The 24,038-nt window shown below is 44.2% G+C and overlaps 1 protein-coding gene across 1 annotated transcript in view; it reads right to left on the bottom strand.

Annotated features, from left to right (window-relative positions):
* Positions 1 to 1,356: 1,356 nt before the first annotated feature.
* The window catches only part of LOC126266790 (polyglutamylase complex subunit TTLL1-like), a 96,547-nt gene continuing 73,865 nt past the window's right edge, over positions 1,357 to 24,038 (bottom strand). Inside the window, exons 7-8 of the mRNA XM_049971333.1 lie at positions 17,063 to 17,172; positions 1,357 to 1,474 (exon numbers count right to left, since the gene is read on the bottom strand). Of these exons, the coding sequence (XP_049827290.1) occupies positions 1,357 to 1,474; positions 17,063 to 17,172 (228 nt within the window). The remainder of the gene's footprint in view (positions 1,475 to 17,062; positions 17,173 to 24,038) is intronic.

Raw genomic sequence — 24,038 nt, 5'->3', positions numbered from 1 at the left:
GATGGCAGGTCGGATGCCAGCATCTGGAGGAGTGGCTGATGCCAGAAGAAGTTCTTCCCCCAGGCCACACAGAGAAATGGTCCACATGGAAATCACTCAACCGCCTGCGTTCTTCTGTCACAAGATCCAAGAGTAATCTGGAGAGGTGGGGCTTACATGTGGACTCTCTCCAGTGTGACTGCGGAGCTGCCATGCATACATCAACACATCTACTACAATGCACACTACCTCCAACTGTGTGCACCATGGAGGACGCTACACAAAGTGCACTGGACGTTGCGAATTTTTGAGCTTCCACTGTATAGATTAAAATTACCTTATGTTTGACAACACAATTTGTGTCTAACCATTTATTTCATTCTTGACTAGTTTAATTTATAAACCGTAATGTATGTAGTAATGTATCTAATATTGTTTTTCTTAGTTTGCTTCTGACACGATAAATAAATAAATTTATTAAGAATAGTGACTGGCTTATTGTGACGAGCCAGTTGCTCGGCCACCATGGACCAGACGTTTTCAGTTGGTGAGAGATCTGTAGAATGTGCTGGCCAGGGCAGCAGTCGAACATTTCCTGTATCCAGAAAGCCCCGTACAGGACCTGCAACATGCGGTCGTGCATTATACTGCCGATATGTAGGGTTTAGCAGGGATCGAATGAAGGGTAGAGCCACGGACCGTAACACACCTGAAATGTAACGTCCACTGTTCAGAGAGCCGACAATGCGAAGACGTGTAACCAATGACACCCCATACCATCACGCTTCACCAGGCAACGCCGGTCAACTGCTGTTTGTGTATGAGAAATCGGTTGGAAACTTGGCTCATGTCAGCACGTATTGTGGGTGACGCCACCAGCGCCAACTTTGTGTGAATGCTCTGAAAAGCTAATCATTTGTATATCGCAGCATCTTCTTCCTGTCGGGGGAAGCGTCTGTAGCACGTAATTTTCATTGTGTAGCAATTTTTTTGGCCAGTAGTGTATTTTAATTGATCATTTAGAATAATTTCTGAACAATACAGCAGGCTTTCAAATTTACAAGTGCAATGGAAACAATTTCTAAAAGGAGAAGATGACAAAATTTTTTATTGTAACATGATCATTTTGCTAACTACATTCAGCGTGTATGAGACGTTTGTGTTTTAACGACTTGACATTTAGAATGGCGGTACGGAAACAGTGCCATTGTCAGTATTTAACAACACATAACGATTCCAATACTGCATTTGACTCTTGATTTTCAGAAGATTTTGTTCAGACTGGGACAGGTAGACGCCTGATGCGATTCAGCCGACGTGTGGTGGCAGTGCGAGGCAGAGGGTGGTTGGCTGCGGTGGCTCGGCGCCTCCGCCAGGTCAGCGCCCCGCCCTGGGAGAGCAGTAGGCGCGCTCGTGCACCGCCGCCAGCTCCTCGTCCAGCAGCAGCTCGAACTCCCCCAGTGCCTTGGCGCTCGGCACCTTGTTCCAGCGGGCGCTGCATCGCGACACACGACAGTTTTATTTTCCTTTATTGTAATTTTTATATATAAATAGGTAGGCTGACAGCAGCATCTTACGCTGCTCTTCAGCCATCGAGTTGGCAATGAGAAAAGACAAGAAGAAGATACTTAATAGATAGATTGACGGGCAAAAAACGGTAGACACAGAAATACAAAACGCGGAGCCGTTCACACTCGACGAAAATTGCACTGAAACACGTTGGCACGGGGCACAAACACTGATGATTCGACGGCACAGATGAACGTTGGAGTGTAACGGTGAACACTAACACAAACTCGACAGCACTTACACGAGAAACTGATGGCGATGATCTCCGGCGCGCGAATGTCCACGTAGCGTGTACGAGTCCAGGGATCTGCCGAGAGGGGAACAAGGGTGACGGGGGGGGGGGGGGAGAGGGGGGAGCAAAGATGCCATTGGCAGAGGAGACGGGAGTAGGAGCGGAGGAATAGGGGCGGGGAAGCCCGGGGGAGGAGTGGGGAGAGAGGGAGGAGGGAGAGAAGGGAGAGACGGTGCCCATAGGAACAAGACACAGGAGGAGGGAGGGAGGATCAAAGTTGGTAGGAGGGATAGATGGAGGGGAGGAGGGCATCATCAGGGAGTGGGAGCTGGCGGAAGCCACCTTGAGAGAGGGTGTGGAGAGTGGAGGTATGGAGAGCAGGTGTGACACGGAAGTACAGGCGTGGCAGCGGATGGTGGCAGGAGAAGATGGGAGAAACCAGCGAGTGAGGAGGATCGAGTTTATGTGAGGTGTAGAGGATCCGTATCCGTTCGAGGAAAAGGAGGAAGTAGGGGAAGGGAACGAGGTCGTATAGGATCCACGTGGGGGAGGGGAGACAGATGTGATAGGCGAGGCAATGAGCATGGCGTTCTAGGATCTTAAGGGATTTGTAAAAGGTAGGGGGAGCAGAGATCCAGGCAGGGTGGGCGTAGCAAAGGATAGGGCGAATGACGGATTTATAGGTATGGAGGGTGGTGGTGGGGTCCAGACCCGAAGTTTGGCCGGAAAGGAGTTTGGGGAGACAGAGGTGGGAGGGTGCCTTGGCTTGGATCGTCACAAGGTGGGGGGTCCAGGAGAGGCGACGGTCGAGGGTGACGCCAAGGTACTTAAAGGTAGAGGTGAGGGCGATAGGACGGCATAAATGGTGATGTAGAAATCGAGGAGGCGGAAAGAAGGGGTGCTTTTCCCTACAGTAATGGCCTGCGTTTTGGTAGGATTGACCTTAAGCAACCACTGGTTGCACCAAGCAGTGAACCGGCCAAGATGGCATTGGAGGAGGGGTTCGGAGCGCTGCAGGGTGGGGGAAGGGGCAAGTAATTCAGTGTCATCGGCGTACTGGAAAAGGTGAATCGGGGTGAAGGCGGCGGCATGTCTGCCGTATATAACAGGTACAGAAGGGGGGAGAGGACGGAGCCATGGGGCTCAATGGCGGAGGGGAAAAAGGTGTAGGAATCCGTGTTGTGGATGGTGACTTAGGAAGGACTTTGGGAAAGAAAGGAGCCGATCAGACGTAGTTAATAGGAGGGGCGATGGTTTGGACCTTGAAGAGGAGACCGGAATGCCACACGCGGTCATAGGCTCGTTCAAGGTCAAGAAGGAAGAAGATAGCGGAACTACGGCTCAAAAATGGCTCTGAGCACTATGGCACTTAACATCTGTGGTCATCAGTCCTAGAACTACTTAAACCTAACTAACCTAAGGACATCACACACATCCACGCCCGAGACAGGACTCGAACCTGCGACCGTAGCAGTCGTGCGATTCCGGACTGAGCGCCTAGAACCGCGAGACCATCGCGTCCGGCGCGGAACTACGGGAATTAAGCTGTTCGGAGAGGAGATGGGTGAGGTGAAGGAGAAGGTCATTGGAAGAGAAGGACGGCCGAAAGCCACACTGTGTAACGGGAAGGAGGCGGGTGAGGATGGATTGCAGGACCTTGCTGAAGACAGCGTAAGGCTGATGGGACAGTAGGAGCAGACAACGGATGGCGGTTTGCCGGGTTTAAGGAACATTAGGGTACGGGAGGTTTTACACAGTAGCGGGTGGACAGGACTACATTGTAGAGCCTGGCCAGGGTGGAGAGGAAAGAGGGAGGAGCTTCACGAAGGTGGCGAGAGGTGACATGATCGTAGACGACACAGCTCTCTCGGTAAAATACATCGTTACGTGGCCACACTTTTCATCAGCACACCCTAAAAGTTCTATGGCGTACGTGCCTTACCTGATGAGCCGAAGCCTTATGACCACCACCTACCGAAAGTGACGCGGTAAGGACAGTATACAGAGTGGTCCATTGATCGTGACCGGGCAAATATCTCACGAAATAAGCGTCAAACGAAAAAAACACAAAGAAATAAACTTCTTGAGCTTGAGGGGGGGAAACCAGATGACGTTATGGTTGGCCCGCTAGATGGCGCTGACATAGTTCAAACGAATATCAACTGAGTTTTTTTAAATAGGAACCCCCATTTTTTATTACATATTCGTGTAGTACGTAAAGAAATATGAATGTTTTAGTTGGACTACTTTTTCCGCTTTGTGACAGATGACGCTGTAATAGTCGCAAACATATGGCTCACAATTTTAGAAAAACAGTTGGAATCAGGTAGGTTTTTTAAATTAAAATATTGAACTTAGGTGTTGATTTCTCGTTGAGTGTGAACGGATCCATGTTTTGTATTTTATGTCTACTGGTTTTTACCCACCATTCTGTCATTTCTGAGTGTTCTCTCTGTCTTTTATCATTGTCTCCTCTAAGGCCGAAGAATGATGCTGCCAGCCTACCAGATGTATGTGCAGGTATAAAATAACAAAAAAGGAATAAAATGAACGTAGGTGCGTTTGAACATTTTATTTCCGTTGTTCCAAAGTGATCCTTGTACCATTGTGAACTTATTATTTTTGAGGACGCACACTACGGTCGCAGGTTCGAATCCTGCCTCGTGCATAGATGTGTGTGATGTCCTCATGTTAGTCAGCTTTAAGTAGTTCTAAGTTCTAGGGGGCTGATGACCTCAGAAGTTATGTCCCATAGTGCCCAGAGCCATTTTTTGAGAAGGCATGCTGTTACAGCGTGATTACCTGTAAATACCACATTAATGCAACAAATGCTCAAAATGATGTCCGTGAACCTCAATGCATTTGTCAATAGTGTAACGACATTCCTCTCAACAGCGAGTAGTTCGCCTTCGGTAATGTTCGCACATACATTGACAATGCGCTGACGCATGATATCAGGAGTTGTCGGTATATCACGATAGCAAATATCCTTCAACTTTTCCCAGAGAAAGAAATCCCGGGACGTCACATACAGTGAACGTGTGGGCCATGGTATGGTGCTTCGACGACCAATTCACCTTTAAACGTCCCCTTAGAAAAATTATACACGAATGTGCTTAAACTGACACATAATATTTTTTGGCGCAACGCTATCTGGCTTTCAGTAATCCCTACAAGAGAATGGCCCTAACTAACATTAACCTATACGTTTCACAAATCACTTACCTCACAAAAATCTTCGTTACACAAGCTACTGCAATACAGCGAGGGCCACTACTGCCAGCTAAATAAAAGATTCAAACTACGGAAGGCACTAACTACTGATAGGCATAGTTAGCGAATGAAAGATTTTAATAGAGAACAAACAATGTATTTACCTTAATAGTCAAAATATATAGAGTAGTTCATGACATCCAGTCTTACAAATTTCAAAATTCCGCCACCTCTCTCCCCACGTCCACCACTGCTGGCGGCTCACCTCCAACTGCGCAACGCTACGCGCTGTTAACAGCCAACAGCCCAACACTACAGTAGCAAATATTACAACAATGCCACCCAGCCACAGACTGCACACAGCACAGGTAGTGATTTTCATACAGTGCGCTACGTGGCGTTACCAATAAAAGAACCTAAACAGCCTACTTACATAGCCCCCATGCTCCCCACAAACAAATTTACAAATTGTTTTGGGCAGTGGCCAATACAGATTTGAAATTTTTTTTCATAATTACAATAACAAAGAAATGAAATGCACACACTTATCGATACAATGTTGGTGAAAAGCTAAAATTTTCTCACAGTCCATAAAGACAGTCCTGATCATTCATCAAAGTAAAACTGCAATGTTTTTCTCAAAGTCTGAGTAGTAAAAGAAAATGCACACAGAAGTAGTGGATTTCCATGCAGTCTTGAAGAAGTAGTGTTGTCCTTCCAACGGACATACAGTGCTGACTCTTGATATGCAGACAGGTAATGGGCCACAACAGAGCAAACCCACAGCAGAGTCAGTCGAAGTTTTGAAGAATATCGATAGGTACCCACTGTAGTCCTGGTAGAGATTACGGGCCACCACAGGTGCAGACCCACTGCAGTCCTTGTAGAAATAATGGTATTGGTGGGTCCTCAAAGGTGCAGACCCACTGTACTCCTTGTAGAGACGGCCAGCAGCCATCTGTTGCAACTGTGCAGGTGCACAATCACCATCGAAGAGTCTTGCAGAGAATATAGCAAGCCCATATACCACCACTTGTCCACTCACAAAGAATTTGTTTCAAATGTCCTTAGAACCAGCAATGCTGTTATCCAGTCCCTTGCTGAATTATTAACACACGTGCAAACACTATCAGTCCCTACTTCTCACATATTACCCATATACTATGACCAACAGAAACGTGTGCAATGAAATGTAATTTACAAGTTACTCAATTTGATGAACTGGTGTCAATTACACTTTTATAACATAAGAATACAATAACAAAGGTACAAAATACATCATTAAAGAACATAACAATACAGATAACATTTGTAGTAATAGGGGCTTTACAAAAGAATTGAAATAACAAATACATCAGTGTTACAAAAATTATGACATAAGTACATACATAAAAGATCAGAATAACTTTGGAAACATCAACTTCACACATGAGCATTAGAACAAAACAGAATAAATAATGTGGAAACATCTTTACGAAGTAAATAACATGTTATTAATGCAAATTTTATTTGAGGATAACAGTATTCCTCATCATAGTGAATGTAGCTTATTATTAGAAGAGAAAAAATTCTATGAAACAGTACACAGAGACAGGGAGAAAACAAATACACAAGGGTATACAAACACATAGTGGGATAACACAAAACGAAAGTACTCGGTTTGTTTTCAGGGTAACATTTGGTACTGCTGTCCAACCCAAAACTTCATTCCAGAGATCTTACATCTTATTTCAACATTTGTTTCCACCAAAAAAATCCTACCCAAGCATGCTTTTTGTATTTATATGTTCACATATTTCTTACCTCATCATTTATTTTCCAATATCTTACCTCATCATTTATTTCCCAGAAAATACTACCTAAACCTGTTGTCCCTAAAACCTACTTTTTTTTGTTCCTATCCTCTTTCAAAATACTTTTTTGGCCAAATCATTCTCTTATAGCTTCTCAATGCATTCCTTCCAATTCATCGCAACTCATTCTCTTATATAGTCTACCCCCTCTTAAGCTACCTTAAATCTACTCAGCTCAGATGCTTAACGAAGGGAGGAGGCAATGCGGCAGCACAAAACAATTAATACAAACAGCAATGACAAAAAAATGCAAGTAAGCAAAGGAAGCAACAATAAATGTAATAACTTATACCTAAACATGACAAACCCACAAGCAGAAAAAATAGTACACTAAAGACAACAATGTAGATAAGAGAAATGTATATTCACATCTTAATGTCTATATATTTAAAGTGGTGCACCAAAAAAAATTATTCTATGAAATAAATTACCAAGAACTTGAAAATAAAATTATGTATGCATTTCCTGTGAAGGGAAATGTCTTTTTGTGCTCCTTCATTTTTTTGGAAGTATATCACGTTATTATTATATACTGGATCTCAATAGTGTTCAAAAGTCATAATGTATACAGCAGTTCATGACATCCAGTCTTACAAATTTCAAAACTACGCCATCTCTCTCCCCACATCCACCACTGCTGGCGGCTCACCTCCAACTACGCAACGTTACGCGCTGTTAACAGCCAACAGCCCAACACTACAATAGCGAATATTACAACAATGCCACCCAGCCACAGACTGCACACAGCACAGGTAGTGATTTTCATACAGTGCGCTACGTGGCGTTACCAATAATAGAACCTAAACAGCCTACTTACAACCTATCATGAAATATGCTATTCAATACCTCTTTAACCGCACGCGAACTATGTGACGGACATCCATCATGTTGGAAGTACATCGCCATTCTGTCATGTAGTGAAACCTCTTGTAGTAACATCGGTAGAACATTACGTAGGAAATCAGCATAGATTGCACCATTTAGACTCGCAACGATAAAATGGGGGCCAATTACCCTTCCCCCCATAATGCCGCACCATACATTAACCCGCGAAGGTCGCTGATGTGCCACTTGTCGCAGCAATCGTGGATTTTTCTTTGCCCAATAGTGCGTATTATGCCGGTTTACGTTACCGCTGTTCGTGAATAACGCTTCGTCGCTAAATAGAACGCGTGCAAAAAGTCTGTCATCGTCCCGTAATTACTCTCTTTCCCAGTGGCAGAAATGTACACGACGTTCAGAGTCGTCGCCATACAATTCCAGGTGCATGGAAGTATGGCACTGGTGCAATCGATGTTGATGTAGCATTCTCAACACCTACGTATTTGACATTCCCGATTCTCGCGGAATTTGTCTGCTACTGATGTGCGGATTAGCCGCGACTGCAGCTAAAACACCTACTTGGGCATCATCATTTGTTGCACGTCGTGGTTGACGTAACTATCTGGCGAACGGTCAGGACACTTGGATGATGTCGTCCAGGATACCGAGCATCATATATAGCACACGCCAGTTGGGCATTCTGATCACAATAGCCATACATCAACACGATATTGACCTTTTCCGCAATTGATAAACGATCCATTTTAACATAGGTAATGTATCTCGAATCAAATACCGTCCGCACTGGAGGAATGTTACGTGATACCACGTACTTTTACGTCTGTGACTTTTATAGCGTCATCTATCACAAAGCGAAAAAAGTGGTCCATCTAAAACATTCATATTTCTCTACGTACTACACGAATATGTAACAAAAAATGGGAGTTCCTGTTCTAAAAACAGCAGTTGATATCCGTTTGACCTACGGCAGTTCCATCTAGCAGGCCAACCATAGGGCCATCTGGTTTCCCCCTTCAAGGTAGACAAGTTTCGTTCTTTGTAGTTTCTTCGTTTGATGCTTATTTCGTGAGATATTTGGCCCAGTCACTATCAATGGACCACCCTGTATATGCGGAGCAGAGATGAATGGGTAATCATTCTTGTAGTGATTTACTACTAGGATGGCCACACAAATAGCAGCCAGTTTTCGGCCTCCCCTATCTTCCTCGTTCCATGACGTCCTCTCCATCTAGTCTCATCTTACACATAACCTCTCTGATCCCGTCAGTCCACCTCAGCCGTGGTCTTCTCCCTGGAGTGTTGCCTCTGATGTCTTCTTGCACCACCTGCCTAGTAATTTAGCCTTCTCGATGCACAACGTCCCTGTCCAATATCAGTCTCCTCTCTCTAACCACAGCCACAATGTCCAGAGATATGTGTATCTGTGGAATACGCAAGTTTTCTTTTTCTCCTGCTTTCACCATTATTCACTGACCAAAAATTATGTCTCAGAACAGCAGGACAGATTGTTATGACACGGCGCCTCGGACCGGGCATCTCGCCAATGAAGAAACTGGTTGACTGTTTACTTCTTACTGTCGCGGGCACCTAGGGAAAGACTTTGGAGGAGAATGAAACAACGAGTATTCGAGATTGTGTTGGACGCCACACGCCTCACCACAGGAGGCGGAGAGGCTGGAGGCTTTCCTACTGCGTAAATTAGTATCGGTGGCGGTTGTGACAGAATTGACGACAAAGTACAGTGCGTGTGCAAGCATAATCATTTCGGAGCCCCCGTTCAGCGCACATCGTTGGAAATGGGGCCCTAAGGCAGACACCCCATCGTGTTCCCATATTTACCCATGACATGTTTTGAGGCATCAAGAGATCACAAATTTAGCATTGGAGGGAAGCGTGGAGGGTAAAAATCGTAGAGGGAGACCAAGAAGTGAATACACTAAGCAGATTCAGAAGGATGTAGGTTGCAGTAAGTACTGGGAGATGAAGAAGCTTGCACAGGATAGAGTAACATGGAGAGCTGCATCAAACCAGTCTTAGGACTGAAGACCACAACAACAACAACAAGAACATTGACCCAGCGACATCGCACTGGGCACAGGACCTGCGAGGTAGGACCGTGTTACAATGGATAGCCCTTGTCGACGGGGAAACAGCGTCCGACAGTGTCAAATTAGGCAAGGTGTTCGAAATTCCGAGAGAAAAGTGGGTAAGCTGTGGTAAAGATAGCTAATAAACGAGTGTTGGAACTTTAATAGTGGAAACTATTTATTTACAGTACGTAAAAAATAGATACGTGTTTCAAAGTTTTACTGCCCTTCAAAGTAGTCACAAGCATTGTGTATAACCCGTTGCCATCGATGTGGAAGACGTAGGATACTCTTAGCAGTGCCAGTTGTGTCACAGTTCGAGCGGCGCGGTCTATTGCCCGACAAATTTGTAGCAGTTCTGAAGCGAATGCCGTGAAGTGTTTTCTTCAGTTTAGAAATCGAGTTGAACTCACGAGGACTTAAGTCAGGGGAGTGCAGTAGGTGGTGCAGCACTTAGCAGTCCCATCAGTCAAACAAATCAGTAACAGCTTCCACTGTACCTGCTTCAGAACGAAGTTCTCGGATTAAAAAGTTTGTAAGACGGGGATGTAGTCTTTCGCCTCTACTGTTCAATTGGCATATCTAAGAAGCAATGACGGAAGTAAAAGCAAGGATAAAAAGTGAGATTAAAATTCATGGTGAAAGGATATCAGTCGTAAAATTCGTTGATGACACTGCTATCTTCAATGAAAGTGAAGTGCACTTACAGGATATGTTGAAAGGGATAAAAATCTAATGAGTAGAGATTATGGATTGAGAGTAAATAAAAGAAAAACAGAAATTAATGAGAAGCAGCAGAAAAGACTACAACTAGAAAGTTAACATCATAATAGGGGTTAATGAAATAGGTGAAGTGAAGGATTCTGATAGATAGGTAGTGTTGTGTCCTACTCACACGCTGTGTGGGTCTTTGGTGGATACAGGAGTCGGAAGATGTTTATGAACAGAGGATTTGAATCAACGTCTACATCTACTTGGATACTCTGCATATCACATTTAAGTGTCTGGCACAGGATTCATCGAACCACCTTCACATCTTCACATCTTTCTAACTCGTATAGCGCGCGGAAAAAAATTGTGGTGATCGTTCCTCCCTACATAGGTCGGTGTCAACAAAATATTTTCACATTCGTGGGAGGAAGTTGGTGGTTGCAATTTCGTTAGAAGAATCCGTCGCAACGAAAAACGGCTTTCTTTTAATGATGTCCAGTCCACGTCCTGTCTCATTTCTCTGACACTCTCTCCCATATTTCGCGATAATACAAAACGTGCTGCCTTTCTTTGAATGTTTCGATGTACTCCGTCAGCCCTATCTGGTAAGGATCCAATACCGCGCAGCAGTATTCTAAAAGAGGTCGGACAAGCGTAGTGTAGGCAGTGTTCTCAGCAGGTCCGTCACATTTTCTAAGTATCCTCTCAATAAAATGCAGTCTTTAGTTAGCCTTCCCCCACAACATTTTCTATGTGTTCCTTCCAATTTGAGTTGTTCGTAATTGTAATACCTAGGTATTTAGTTGAATTAACAACATTTAGATTAGACTGATTTATCGTGTAACCGAGGTTTAATGAGTTCCTTTTAGCACTGACGTGGATGACCTCACACTTCTCGTTATTTAAGGTGAACTGACAGTTTTCGCACCATTCAGATATCTTTTCTAAATCGTTTTGCAGTTTGTTTTGATCTTCTGGTGACTTTATTAGTTGATAAACCTAGCGTCATCTGCAAACAACCGAGCTTCTCAGATTGTCTCTCAAATCATTTACATAGATAAGGAACAGCAAAGGGCCTATAACACTACCTTGGAGAACTCCTAAAATCAATTCTGTTTTAATCGATGACTTTCCGTCAGTTACTACGAACTGTGATCTCTCTGACAGGGAATAACAAATCCAGTGACATAACTGAGACGATATTTCACAAGCACGCAATTTCACTAGGAGCCCCTGGTGTGGAACCGTGTCAAAAGCCTTCCGGAAGTCTAGAAATGCGGAATCGGTTCAGAAATCCCTGTCAATAGCACTCAACACTTGATGTGAATGAAGAGCTAGTTGTGTTCCACAGGAACGATGTTATCTAAACCCATGCTGGCAGTGTATCAGTAGACCGTTTTCTTCGAGGTAATTCATGAAGTTCCAAAACAATATACACTCCTGGAAATTGAAATAAGAACACCGTGAATTCAATGTCCCAGGAAGGAGAAACTTTATTGACACATTCCTGGGGTCAGTACATCACATGATCACACTGACAGAACCACAGGCACATAGACACAGGCAACAGAGCATGCACAATGTCGACACTAGTACAGTGTATATCCACCTTTCGCAGCAATGCAGGCTGCTATTCTCCCATGGAGACGATCGTAGAGATGCTGGATGTAGTCCTGTGGAACGGCTTGCCATGCCATTTCCACCTGGCGCCTCAGTTGGACCAGCGTTCGTGCTGGACGTGCAGACCGCGTGAGACGACGCTTCATCCAGTCCCAAACATGCTCAATGGGGGACAGATCAGGAGATCTTGCTGGCCAGGGTAGTTGACTTACACCTTCTAGAGCACGTTGGGTGGCACGGGATACATGCGGACGTGCATTGTCCTGTTGGAACAGCAAGTTCCCTTGCCGGTCTAGGAATGGTAGAACGATGGGTTCGATGACGGTTTGGATGTACCGTGTACTATTCAGTGTCCCCTCGACGATCACCAGAGGTGTACGGCCAGTGTAGGAGATCGCTCCCCACACAATGATGCCGGGTGTTGGCCCTGTGTGCCTCGGTCGTATGCAGTCCTGATTGTGGCGCTCACCTGCACGGCGCCAAACACGCATACGACCATCATTGGCACTAAGGCAGAAGCGACTCTCATCGCTGAAGACGACACGTCTCCATTCGTCCCTCCATTCACGCCTGTCGCGACACCACTGGAGGCGGGCTGCACGATGTTGGGGCGTGAGCGGAAGACGGCCTAACGGTGTGCGGGACCGTAGCCCAGCTTCATGGAGACGGTTGCGAATGGTCCTTGCCGATACCCCAGGAGCAACAGTGTCCCTAATTTGCTGGGAAGTGGCGGTGTAGTCCCCTACGGCACTGCGTAGGATCCTACGGTCTTGGCGTGCATCCGTGCGTCGCTGCGGTCCGGTCCCAGGTCGACGGGCACGTGCACCTTCCGCCGACCACTGGCGACAACATCGATGTACTGTGGAGACCTCACGCCCCACGTGTTGAGCAATTCGGCGGTACGTCCATCCGGCCTCTAGCATGCCCACTATACGCCCTCGCTCAAAGTCCGTCAACTGCATATACGGTTCACGTCCACGCTGTCGCGGCATGCTACCAGTGTTAAAGACTGCGATGGAGCTCCGTATGCCATGGCAAACTGGCTGACACTGACGGCGGCGGTGCACAAATGTTGCGCAGCTAGCGCCATTCGACGGCCAACACCGCGTTTCCTGGTGTGTCCGCTGTGCCGTGCGTGTGATCATTGCTTGTACAGCCTTCTCGCAGTGTCCGGAGCAAGTATGGTGGGTCTGACACACCGGTATCAATGTGTTCTTTTTTCCATTTCCAGGAGTGTATGTTCAAAAATTTATTTGGTATAAATCTCTCAATTGCTCTGATACTATTTCTTTGAATTTAAGCCAGTTTATTCTACACCTAATGTCAAATAGTGAAAACAATACTTAACTTCGTTGCTGCATTTGCAGCATCAGTTACTTACAGTAACAATGAATGCTGAAACACCTAAAGATATAAAAGATTTATAAACCTTTCTCTCGGCAATACAGTGTTTATTCATATGATGTTACGTCCTGACAACTTTGAAAGTCTGCAAGTGTTATTCAGTTGGTAAAAATACCAAATGAACTCAGTCCATGAATGGAGCTCCGGAGGGGGGATGCTTGTATCTTACCGGCATCGGCGTAATAGTTCGCGGAAATGCTTTCGTGCCGCGGTGGCGGCTGTAGGATACACAGCGACGACATAACTGGCCGCACGTGTGTTTGAAAAAGCGGTCGATCAGATAGATGCCGATACCATAGGTAGCAAAAACAACCCGCTAGGGACGGAGGAAGGAGGACATAAAATGCGGACCTACCCTCGCAAAAAGAGCGTTGCTGGCCAAGAGATGTCTACTGGTGTCAAACATAGTTCTTAATCTGATGAATAAATTTCTGAGAATGTATGTTTGGCACACAGCGTTGTGTGACAGTGAAACACGGGCTGTGCGAAAATCATAGCGCAAGTGAATCGGAACATTTGCGATGTGGTGCTACAGACCAATGCTGAACATAGGTGGACTGGTAAGGTAAGGAATGATTCTCCGCAGAACCCAGGAGGAAAGGATTATATGGAAAACTATGACAAGAAGAAGGGACAGGAGGATAGGCTCTAGAGGGAGCTGCAGAGGATAGATACTGTAGAGGAAGGTTTCAATACACTACTGGCCATTAAACTTGCCACACCACGAAGATGACGTGCTACAGATGCTAAATTTAACTGACAGGAAGAAGATGCTGTGATATGCAAATGATTAGCTTTTCAGAGCATTCCACAAGGTTGGGACCGGTGGCGACACCTACAACGTGCTGACATAAGGAAAGTTTCCAACCGATTTCAAATACACAAACAGCAGTTGCCTTGCGTTTCCTGGTGAAACGTTGTTGTAATGCCTCGTCTAAGGAGGAGAAATGCGTACCATCACGTTCCCGACTTTGATAGAGGTCGGATTGTAGCCTACCACGATTGCGGTTTATCGTATCGAGACATTGCTGCTCGCGTTGGTCGAGATCCAATGACTGTTAGCAGAATATGGAATCTGAGGGTTCAGCAGGGTAAAACGGAACGCCGTGCTGGATCCCAACGGCCTCGTATCACTAGCAGTCGAGATGACAGGCATCTTATCCTCATGGCTGTAACGGATAGCGCAGCCACGCCTCGATCCTTGAGTCAGCAGATGGGGCCGTTTGCAAGACAACAACCATTTGCATGAACAGTTCGACGACTTCTGCAGAAGCATGGATTGACAGTTCGGAGACCATGGCTGCGGCTACCCTAGACGCTGCATCACAGACAGGAGCGCCTGCGATGGTGTACTCAACGACGAACCTGAGTGCACGAATGGCAAAAATTGTCGCATCCGTGTTTGGCGACATCGCGGTAAACGCAAATTGGAAGAGTGTATTCGTCATCGCCATACTGTCGTATCACCCGGCGTGATGGTATGGAGTGCCATTGGTTACACGTCTCTGTCACCTCTTGTTCGCATTGACGGCACTTTGAACAGTGGACGTGACATTTCAGATGTGTTACGACCCGTGGCTCTACCCTTCATTCGATACCTGCGAAACCCTACATTTCAGCAGGATAATGCACGACTAATGTTACAGGTCCTGTACGGGCCTTTCTGGATACAGAAAATGTTCGACTGTTGCCCTTGCCAGCACATTCTCCAGATCTCTCATGAATTGAAAACGTGTAGTCAATGGTAGCCGAGCAACTGGCTCGTCACAGTACGCCCGTCACTACTCTTCATGCACTGTGGTATTGTGTTGAAGCTACCCGTACACTCCATCCAAGCTCTGTTTCACTCAATGCCTAGGAGTTTCAAGGCCGCTATTAGCGCCAGAGGTGGTTGTTCTGGGTACTGATTTCTCAGGGCTATGCACCCAAATTGCGTGAAAATGTAATAATCACTTGTCAGTTCAAGTATAATATATTTCTCCAATGAATACTTATTTATCATCAGCATTTCTTCTTTGTGTAGCAATTTTAATGGCCAGTAGTGTACATCCAGCATATAATTGAGATCGTGGGCTGCAATTGCTATTGTGAAATATAAAGGATGGCACAGGAGAGAAAAACGCCTCAAACTAGTCAGAAGAAAATTGACCGAAAAATGAAGTAACGTCAATGAAAACGTGATGGAAGAGTCACGTTACTTGTTGCACTTGGTCGACTGTGGTGTCTGTATACACCGTCATCCAGCGAACGGCTGTTCGAGACACGTAGCGTGCAACAGACGCGCACCCATTGTGGACAATATTATGCTTTGAGGCTTAATAACCCCGTGGTAGTAATCCAAGGCACCACGATAGCTGAAGACAACGTGAAAATTATTACCGAGCACCGGCATTTCTTCATGTTCGGTGTCATCCCTGGCGGCCACGGCATCTTTCTGTCTGCAAAGGGATATCATCCTAAGGCATTAATTTTCCTCAACAATAGTTGTAGATACCAGTACTACGTTTCAAAGTCTAGACAGTTCAGTATTATCTCAGCTGCTTTGCTGAAAACTTTCATATAATTCTATACGCAATATGTTGCATTTCAAGCTACAATTTGTGAAAAGGAATTTCAGCTTCAAGAATAAGACTCATAGACAAGAAGAAGTGGATCTAACCCTACACGGAGCGGATGCCGATGTGTAAATATGGATACAAGTAACATCTCAGTTCAATAGTGGAGAGGTAAGCTGTATTCTGCGGGGAAACTGTTTTTCTTCGTCGGAACGAATGGACTGTGACATGTGGAATTATCAGTTGAACAGAGGAGATTCAAGTGCCACGATGAGCATGAAAGATTATTACGGTTGAAAGGAGTGGTATTTTGTGGAAAGAAGACTTTTTTGTGGTAATAGTTGGACACTGTAATGTGACAAGGAGAGTTAAAGTACTGAGGCAGTGGAACAAATAGGCAGAAAATTATCATAAGTGCATTGTTGCAATGATTTACCAAATCGTAAAAAAACGTCGTCGGGTTTCAGGATGACAGGAGAAGTAGGAAGCAAAAGAGATGCTGCAAACTCTGGCGATTTAGCGAGAAGATCTACGCAGAATACATGGTTAACGCTGTAAGGTATAATTCCGAAAACGAATGGGTCGGCTATACGTTCCTCCGTTTTCCGAATTTGTCTGTACTGGCTCGTAACTCGCGGAAATCAGTCGCAAAAGAGTACAACAGTCAAACAATGGAAAATCCAGGATGGAATGTAACAATACCATGCGAAGGAAAGTTGTTACCATATACCGGAGATGCTGAGTCGCGATAGGCACAATAAAACGATTCACACAATTAAAGCTTTCGGCCATTAAGGCCTTTGTCAACAGTGGACGCGCATACACACACACGCGCACGCGCACGCACACACACACACACACACACACACACACACACACACACAAACGCAACTTGCACACACATCTGCAGTCTCAGAGAGTACAATAGTGTTAGTCAACTGTCCGAAAGTAAAACACGCAGTTAATTATTTTTGACTGTTGGAATCAAGTACTTACCTCGGGAAGCCGTCAGGAGGCAGAACGACGTTCAAAATGTTGTCTATCAACTTCGTTTTAAGGATGCGGTCTTTAATAGTTGTTGATGTCATAGAAGGCGAAGCGTTAATCTGTAACAGAAAAAACACAACAAACTTACGACTGCTGTATGTGTAAGGCAAGGAAGACTGCACGGCGTGACACTTGCTGCATCATCAAGCTGTTGTTGTTGTCTTCAGTCGTAAGACTGGTTAGATGCAGCTTTCCACGATACTCCATTCTGTGCAAGCCTATTCAACTCTACATACTTACCAGAAATTACAGCGATTGGAATCTGCTAACAACAGTCGAGTGCTAGCCTCCCTCTTCCCTCCACAGTTTTCTTCAGTACCAAATTAACGATTTCCTTATACCTCATGACGTATCCGGTCAAACGACTCGTTCTCTTTGTCAGTTGTGCCCTAAATTACTTTACTCTCCTAGTCGACTGGGTGCCTTTTCAACAGTTATCCGACCTATCCGTTGAGTCTTCAGAGTTCTTCTGTAATACTGGATTTCAAAATCTTATATGTCCTTCTCATCTGAACAGTTTATCCTCCTTATTTCACTCCACTATCATGCTACAAACTAAGAAATTACCTTCAGAAAGATATCCTAACATTTTATTTTGTATTGGAGTTTCACAAATTTCTCATGTGCACAACACACTTTCTTAGACAAAAAAGAAAGAAAAAACTGGTGCACAACGAAAGTTATGCAAATTGGTCACAAATTGATATTCATACAGACATCGACAAAAAATGCAAAACTGTTAACTTTGGCGGCCGATGAATGTATGGCGAAGCATTGCTATTCACTAGGTAGCTGGCAAGGATAGCAAACAGGGGACATGTCGATACCAGCGCGTAAGGTCTTTGAATATATCATTCCATGTACTAAGTTGGACAGCAACTATGCTTCACAGACAGGCTTGTGAACGATACACGCAGATGTCAGCATTTGAGAGAGGACGTGTAGCTAGGCTCGAAGAAGCTAGTTGGAGTAATAGGAGAGATGTCAACGATATTCTAAGCCCCGTTTTGTTGGCCTTCATGGCATGCCATCCTGGACCTACATTTTAGCAAAATAATGTCGAAGGGTAAAATATTCCAGAGGTAAAATAGTCCCCCATTCGGATCGGGTCTACTCAGGAGAACATCGTTAACAGGAGAAAGAAAACTAGCGTTCTACGGATTGGAGAGTAGAATGTCAGATCCCTTAATCGGGCACGTATGTTAGAAAATTTAAAAAGGGAAGTGGATAGATTAAAGTTATATATAAAGGGAATTAGTGAAGATCGGTGACAGGACGATCAAGACTTTAGGTCAGGTTAATACAGGGTTAAAAATACAAAATCAAATAGGTGTAATGCAGGAGCAGGTATAATAGTGAATAAAAAAATAGGAGTGCGGATAAGCTACTACAAACAGCATAGTGAACGCCTTATTGTGGCCAAGACAGACACAAAGAGCACGCCTACCACAGTAGTACCAGTTTATATGCCAACTAGCTCAGCAGATGACGAAGAAATTGAAGAAATGTATAATGAGATAAAAGAAATTTTTCAGATAGTGAAGGGAGACGATAATTTAATAGTCATGGGTGACTGGAATTAGAGAGTGGGAAAAGGAAGAGAAGGAAACGCAGTAGGTGTTTATGGAATGGGGGTAAGAAATGAAAGAGGAAACCACCTGGTAGAATTTTGCACAGAGCATAACTTAATCATAGCTAACACTTGGTTCAAGGATCATAAAATAAGGTTGCATATATGGAAGAAGCCTGGATATACTCAAACGTTTCAGCTAGATTGTATAATGGTAAGACAAAGAATTAGAAATTGCAAGACATTTCCAGGCTCAGATGTGGACTCTGACCACAATCTATTGGCTATGAACTGTAGATCAAAACTGAAGAAACAGCAAGAAGGTGGGAATTTAAGGAGATGGGATCTGGATTATCTGACAGAACCAGAGGCTGTAGAGAGTTTCAGGGAGAGCATTAGGGAACGACTGACAGGAATGGGGGAAAGAAATAAAGTAGAAGAAGAATGGGTAGCATTGAGGGATGAAATTGTGAAGGCATCAGAGGATCAGGTAGGTAAAATGACGAGGGATAGTAGAAATCCTTGGGTAACAGCAGATATATTGATATTATTGGTGAACGGAGAAAATATAAAACTGCAGTAAATGAAGCAGGCAAAAAGGAATACAAACGTCTCAAAAATGAGATCGACAGGAAGTGCAAAATGGCTAAGCAGGGATGGCTAGAGGACAATTGTAAGGATGTAGAGGCACATCTCACTAATTGTAAGATAGATACTGCCTACAGGAAAATTAAAAAGACTTTTCGAGAAAAGAGAATTACTTGTATGAATATCAAAAGCTCAGACCCAGTTTTAAGCAAAGAAGAGAAAGCTGAAAGGTGAAAGGAGTATATAGAGGGTCTGTACAAGGGTGGTTTACTTGAGGACAGTATTATGGAAATGGAATAGGATATAGATGAAGATCAAATGGGAGGTATGATACTGTGTGAAAAGTTTGACAGGGGACTGAAAGACCTAAACCGAAATAAGGCCCCAGGAGTATACAACATTCTATTAGGACTACTGATAGCCTTGGGAGAACCAGCCCTGATAAAACTCTACCATCTGGTGAGCAAGTTGTATGACACAGGCCAAATACCCTCAGACTTCAAAAAAAAAAAATAATAATTTCGATCCCAAAGAAAGCAGGTGGTGACAGATGTGAAAATTATAGAACTCTCAGTTTAATAAGTCACGGCTGCAAAATACTAACACGATTTCTTTACAGACGAATAGAAAAACTGGTAGAAACTGACCTTGGGGAAGATCAGTTTGGATTCCGTAGAAATGTTGGAACACGTGAGGCAATACTGAGCCTACAACTTATCTTAGACTATAGATTAAGGAAAAGCAAACCTAGCAAACCTACGTTTCTAGCATTTGCAGACTTACAGAAAGCTTTTGACAATGTTTACTGGAATACACTTTTTCAAATTCTGAAGGTGGTAGGGGTCGAATTTACAGTTTGTACAGAAACCAGATGGCAGTTATAAGAGTCGAGGGGCATGAAAGGGAAGCAGTGGTTGGGAAGGGAGTGAGATGTGGTTGTAGTCTATCCACGATGTTATTCAGGCTTTATGTTGAGCAAGCGGTAAAGGAAATGTAAATTCGGAGTAGTAATTAAAATCCATGGAGAAGAAATAAAAACTTTGAGATTCGCCGATGACATTATAGCTGTGTCAGAGACAGCAAAGGACCTGCAAGACCAGCTTAACGGAATGGACAGTATTTTGATAGGAGGATACAAGATGAACATCAACAAAAGCCAAACGAAGATAATGGAATCTAGGTAAATTAAATCGGGTTATGCTGAGAGTATTAGCTTATGAAATGAGATACTTAAAGTAGTATATGAGTTTTGCTATTTGGGGAGCAAAATAACTGATGATAGTCGAAGGATATAAAATGTAAACCGGCAAAGACAAGGAAAGCGTTCCTGAAGAAGAGAAATTTGTTAACATCGAGTATACATTTAAGTGTCAGGAAGTCGTTTCTGAACATATTTGTATGGAGTGTAGCCATGTAGCCGGCCAGTGTGGCCGAGCGGTTCTAGGCGCTTCAATCTGGAACCGCGGTATCGCTACTGTCGCCGATTCGAATCCTGCCTCGGGCATGGATGTGTGTGATGTCCTAGGGTTAATTAGGTTTACATAGTTCTAAGTTCTAGGGGACTGATGACCTCAGGTGTTGAGTCCCATAGTGGTCAGAGCCATTTGAACCATTTTTTTTTTTTGTAGCCATGCATGGAAGTGAAATGTGAATAATTTGGACAAGAAGAGAATAGGAGGCTTAGAAATGTGGTGCTACAGAAGAATACTGAAGATTATATGGGTGGATTACATAACTAATGATGAGGTATTGAATAGAATTAGGAAGAAGGGATATTTATGGCACACCTTGACTAGAAGAAGGGATCGATTGCTAGGGCATATTCTGAGGCATCAAGGGATCACCAATTTAGTATTGGAGGGCAGCGTGAAGAGTAAAAATCATAGAGGGAGACCAAGAGATGAATACACTAAGCAGATTCAGAAGGTACGGGAAAATGTAAAAATTCCCAGACTAGTGAACAGTGCCCTTCTACGACACCGGGATTTCGACGATCTAAAGCGTCAATAGGACAGAATTTGGCACGATATCTCTCAGGAGGACATCCAACAACTCTATCAACCAATACCAAGCCGAATAACTGCTTGCTAATGACCAACGTGTTATTGATTTGCTAAATTTGTGAATCTCTTTCTCGTGAATGAATCATCCACATTCATTTTCATCCCGAAATAGCAAAACTAGACGAACAATGTTACTATCTCAATTCCTAATGTAATTCTTTCAGCATTTCCTGATTTAATTCGACTACAATCTATTACCCTTGTTTGACTTCCGTTTATGTCATTACCCTTGTTTAACTTTAGTTTATGTAATTTTAAACCCTCTTTTCAAGACATTATCTATTACGTTTAACTGATGTCTCAAGTCATTTGACGTCTGCGTGCCTGAAGCTATTAGGGGTATGGCTGCCGATGAGGGGAAGAAATCCATTGTGCAATTAGTGTATGTACTGGATGGAGTCAGCGCGGGCGTGAAACGTATCCTTTCGGTTGCCTTAAAGAGAAGCGTGTAGACAACTGCAGGTAGTTGCACCTGTAGATAGTAACGACGTGCGTCGCTTTGGAACAGGAAAAAATCTTTTTGGTTTCCAATGGATATACGAAGTGTAAAGAGGCCAGGCTTGCAAGATGAAGAGAGACGACCGACTATGGACATTTTGGCAGAGAGATGGTCTAACCAGAGTCTTAGAAGGTTCTGCAATCATGCAGGGTGCAGGTTCTTACGCTTGCGTTATAAGATGTTAAGATGGCGAAGTTTCGGGATCCACTGAGAAGTTCAGTGGTCCATTACATGAAGGAAGCAGTGGTTGGGATACTGGTAGCGGGGGCTGAGTGGAATGGACTGGGCGGTTTTTTTGGTTAGAGTTTCTAGGAAAAGTAGAAACAGATCTTCGGTCTTAAAGGGTGCATGTCAGACACAGGACGAGGATATCTCCAGGAATCACTGGTATTGTAGCTGTAAATTTTCGTGTCTGTGTTGAAAGAAACAGAATTCCAAACGCTAATAGAAAGCTCCGAAGGTCAGATCGTTATAGATACTGAAATCTGGCCGGAGCCGGAATAAGTTCAGAAGTGCCTTATACTAAAGACCTAACGGTGTTCAGAAATGATAGATTGCATTCAGTTGGTGGACACGCGTTTGTTGCTGTTAGAAGTACTTTATCTTGTAGCGACGTTGAAGTGGATAATTGCTGTCAGCTAGTATGAGAAGAGGTTACACTTAACAACGGTAATAAATTAATAACTGGTTCCTTTTACTGAGCCTCTATTCACACAATACATTTGCTGAAAGGATCAAGGAATTTGTTCGTCTCATTTCGAAAAGGTTATTATACAAATATATTTGGTTGTGACTTCAATCAGACCTCCCCTTATTGGCGAAAATACATGTTTAAAATCGGTGGTAAGCGTTAAATTGCATCCGAAATAGCACTAAATGTATCCTTCGAAAATTGTGTTGAGCAGTTGGTTCAGGAGCCAGCTAGAAGTGCATATGGCTGCAATAACACGCATGATCTCTCAAAAACAAGTAACGCTGAGCAAATAGCGAGCTCCCTGAAGCATACAGTGATAATTGACCTAAAGGTCGTTGTAGGGAGCTTGAATGCCGTAACATCAAAACTCAACAAAAATCAACGCAAAATATATCTATTTAAAAATAGGTAAAAATTCGCTTGACCCCTTCCTATAAAACAGCCTCAATTCTACCTAGGGATGGCAGTTACGAATGATTCGAACAGACACCATCCAACAGAAAAGCTGTGGCGATGGCGAACTAAAGACTGCGTTTTGATGGTGGATCTGTTTAAAGATGCAGCAAATCCCCTCAGAGAGACTGCCTACATTAGTAGTAAAACAAACTTCATACCACCCCACTCCCCTATGTTGCCAAAATTATTCAAGATCGCAGATCCTAGAGGGCGACAATAGATGTGGCAACGTTGCAATAACGTCATAGTGGGAAGTTCAAATTTTGGAGAGAAAATAGATCAATTGCACTACCTCCACTAACCACTACCCCTCTAACCCTCTCCGACCCCCACAGAAAATGGCGGGTAGTTCAAATTCCAGGAAGACAAGCAAACACACCGCAGCTACCTCCACTAGCCTAAGAAAATGGCGGGACAAAAGGGCACTTGGGCTGTCTCCACTAAGCTAAGTATCCAACCGCCTCCTTTTGCTAGGAATTGGCGGGAAAAAGACTCAGATTGTGTTGGATAGGATGGCTGTAAGACTTTAATTTGCAGGCAGTCTTTACTTAAGCAATTAGAGGCAGTACCTCCATCCAGTGTGTTCACCATGAGGTCCGTAGTCCAACTGACGTAGTACACAGTAGTGCCATCAGAGGGCACCATCGGTCCTACTGTGACGTGAATCATGATGCCGGTCCAGGGGGGGGGGGGGGGGGGGGGGAATGGCAGGAATAGGACTCAGCCTGTGCTGAGCTGGTGGATAGGTTGGACATATGTCTTTACTTTCTGGCTTTATTTAAACAATTTAAGACAGTAGCTCCATCCAGTGTGTCCACCATGAGGTCCAGAGTCCCACTGGCCTAGTACACAGTACTGCCAACAGAAGGTGCTGTTGTCCCTTCCATGACGTAATCCTAGATAGTGGTCCTGGGGAGAAAATGGTGGGAAAAAGACTCAGCCTGTGCTAGGCTGGATGATAGGTTGGACATAAGACTTTATTTTCAGTCTCTAATTAAACAATTTTAGGCAGTAGCTCCATTCAGTGAGTCCATCGTGAGTCCGACTGACCTAGT

The sequence above is a fragment of the Schistocerca gregaria genome, chromosome 4 (assembly GCF_023897955.1).
Source record: "Schistocerca gregaria isolate iqSchGreg1 chromosome 4, iqSchGreg1.2, whole genome shotgun sequence".
In the NCBI taxonomy this organism is placed as follows: domain Eukaryota; kingdom Metazoa; phylum Arthropoda; class Insecta; order Orthoptera; family Acrididae; genus Schistocerca; species Schistocerca gregaria.
The sequence above is the reverse complement of the archived record's forward strand: the minus strand, read 5'-3'. Positions and strand labels throughout refer to the sequence as shown.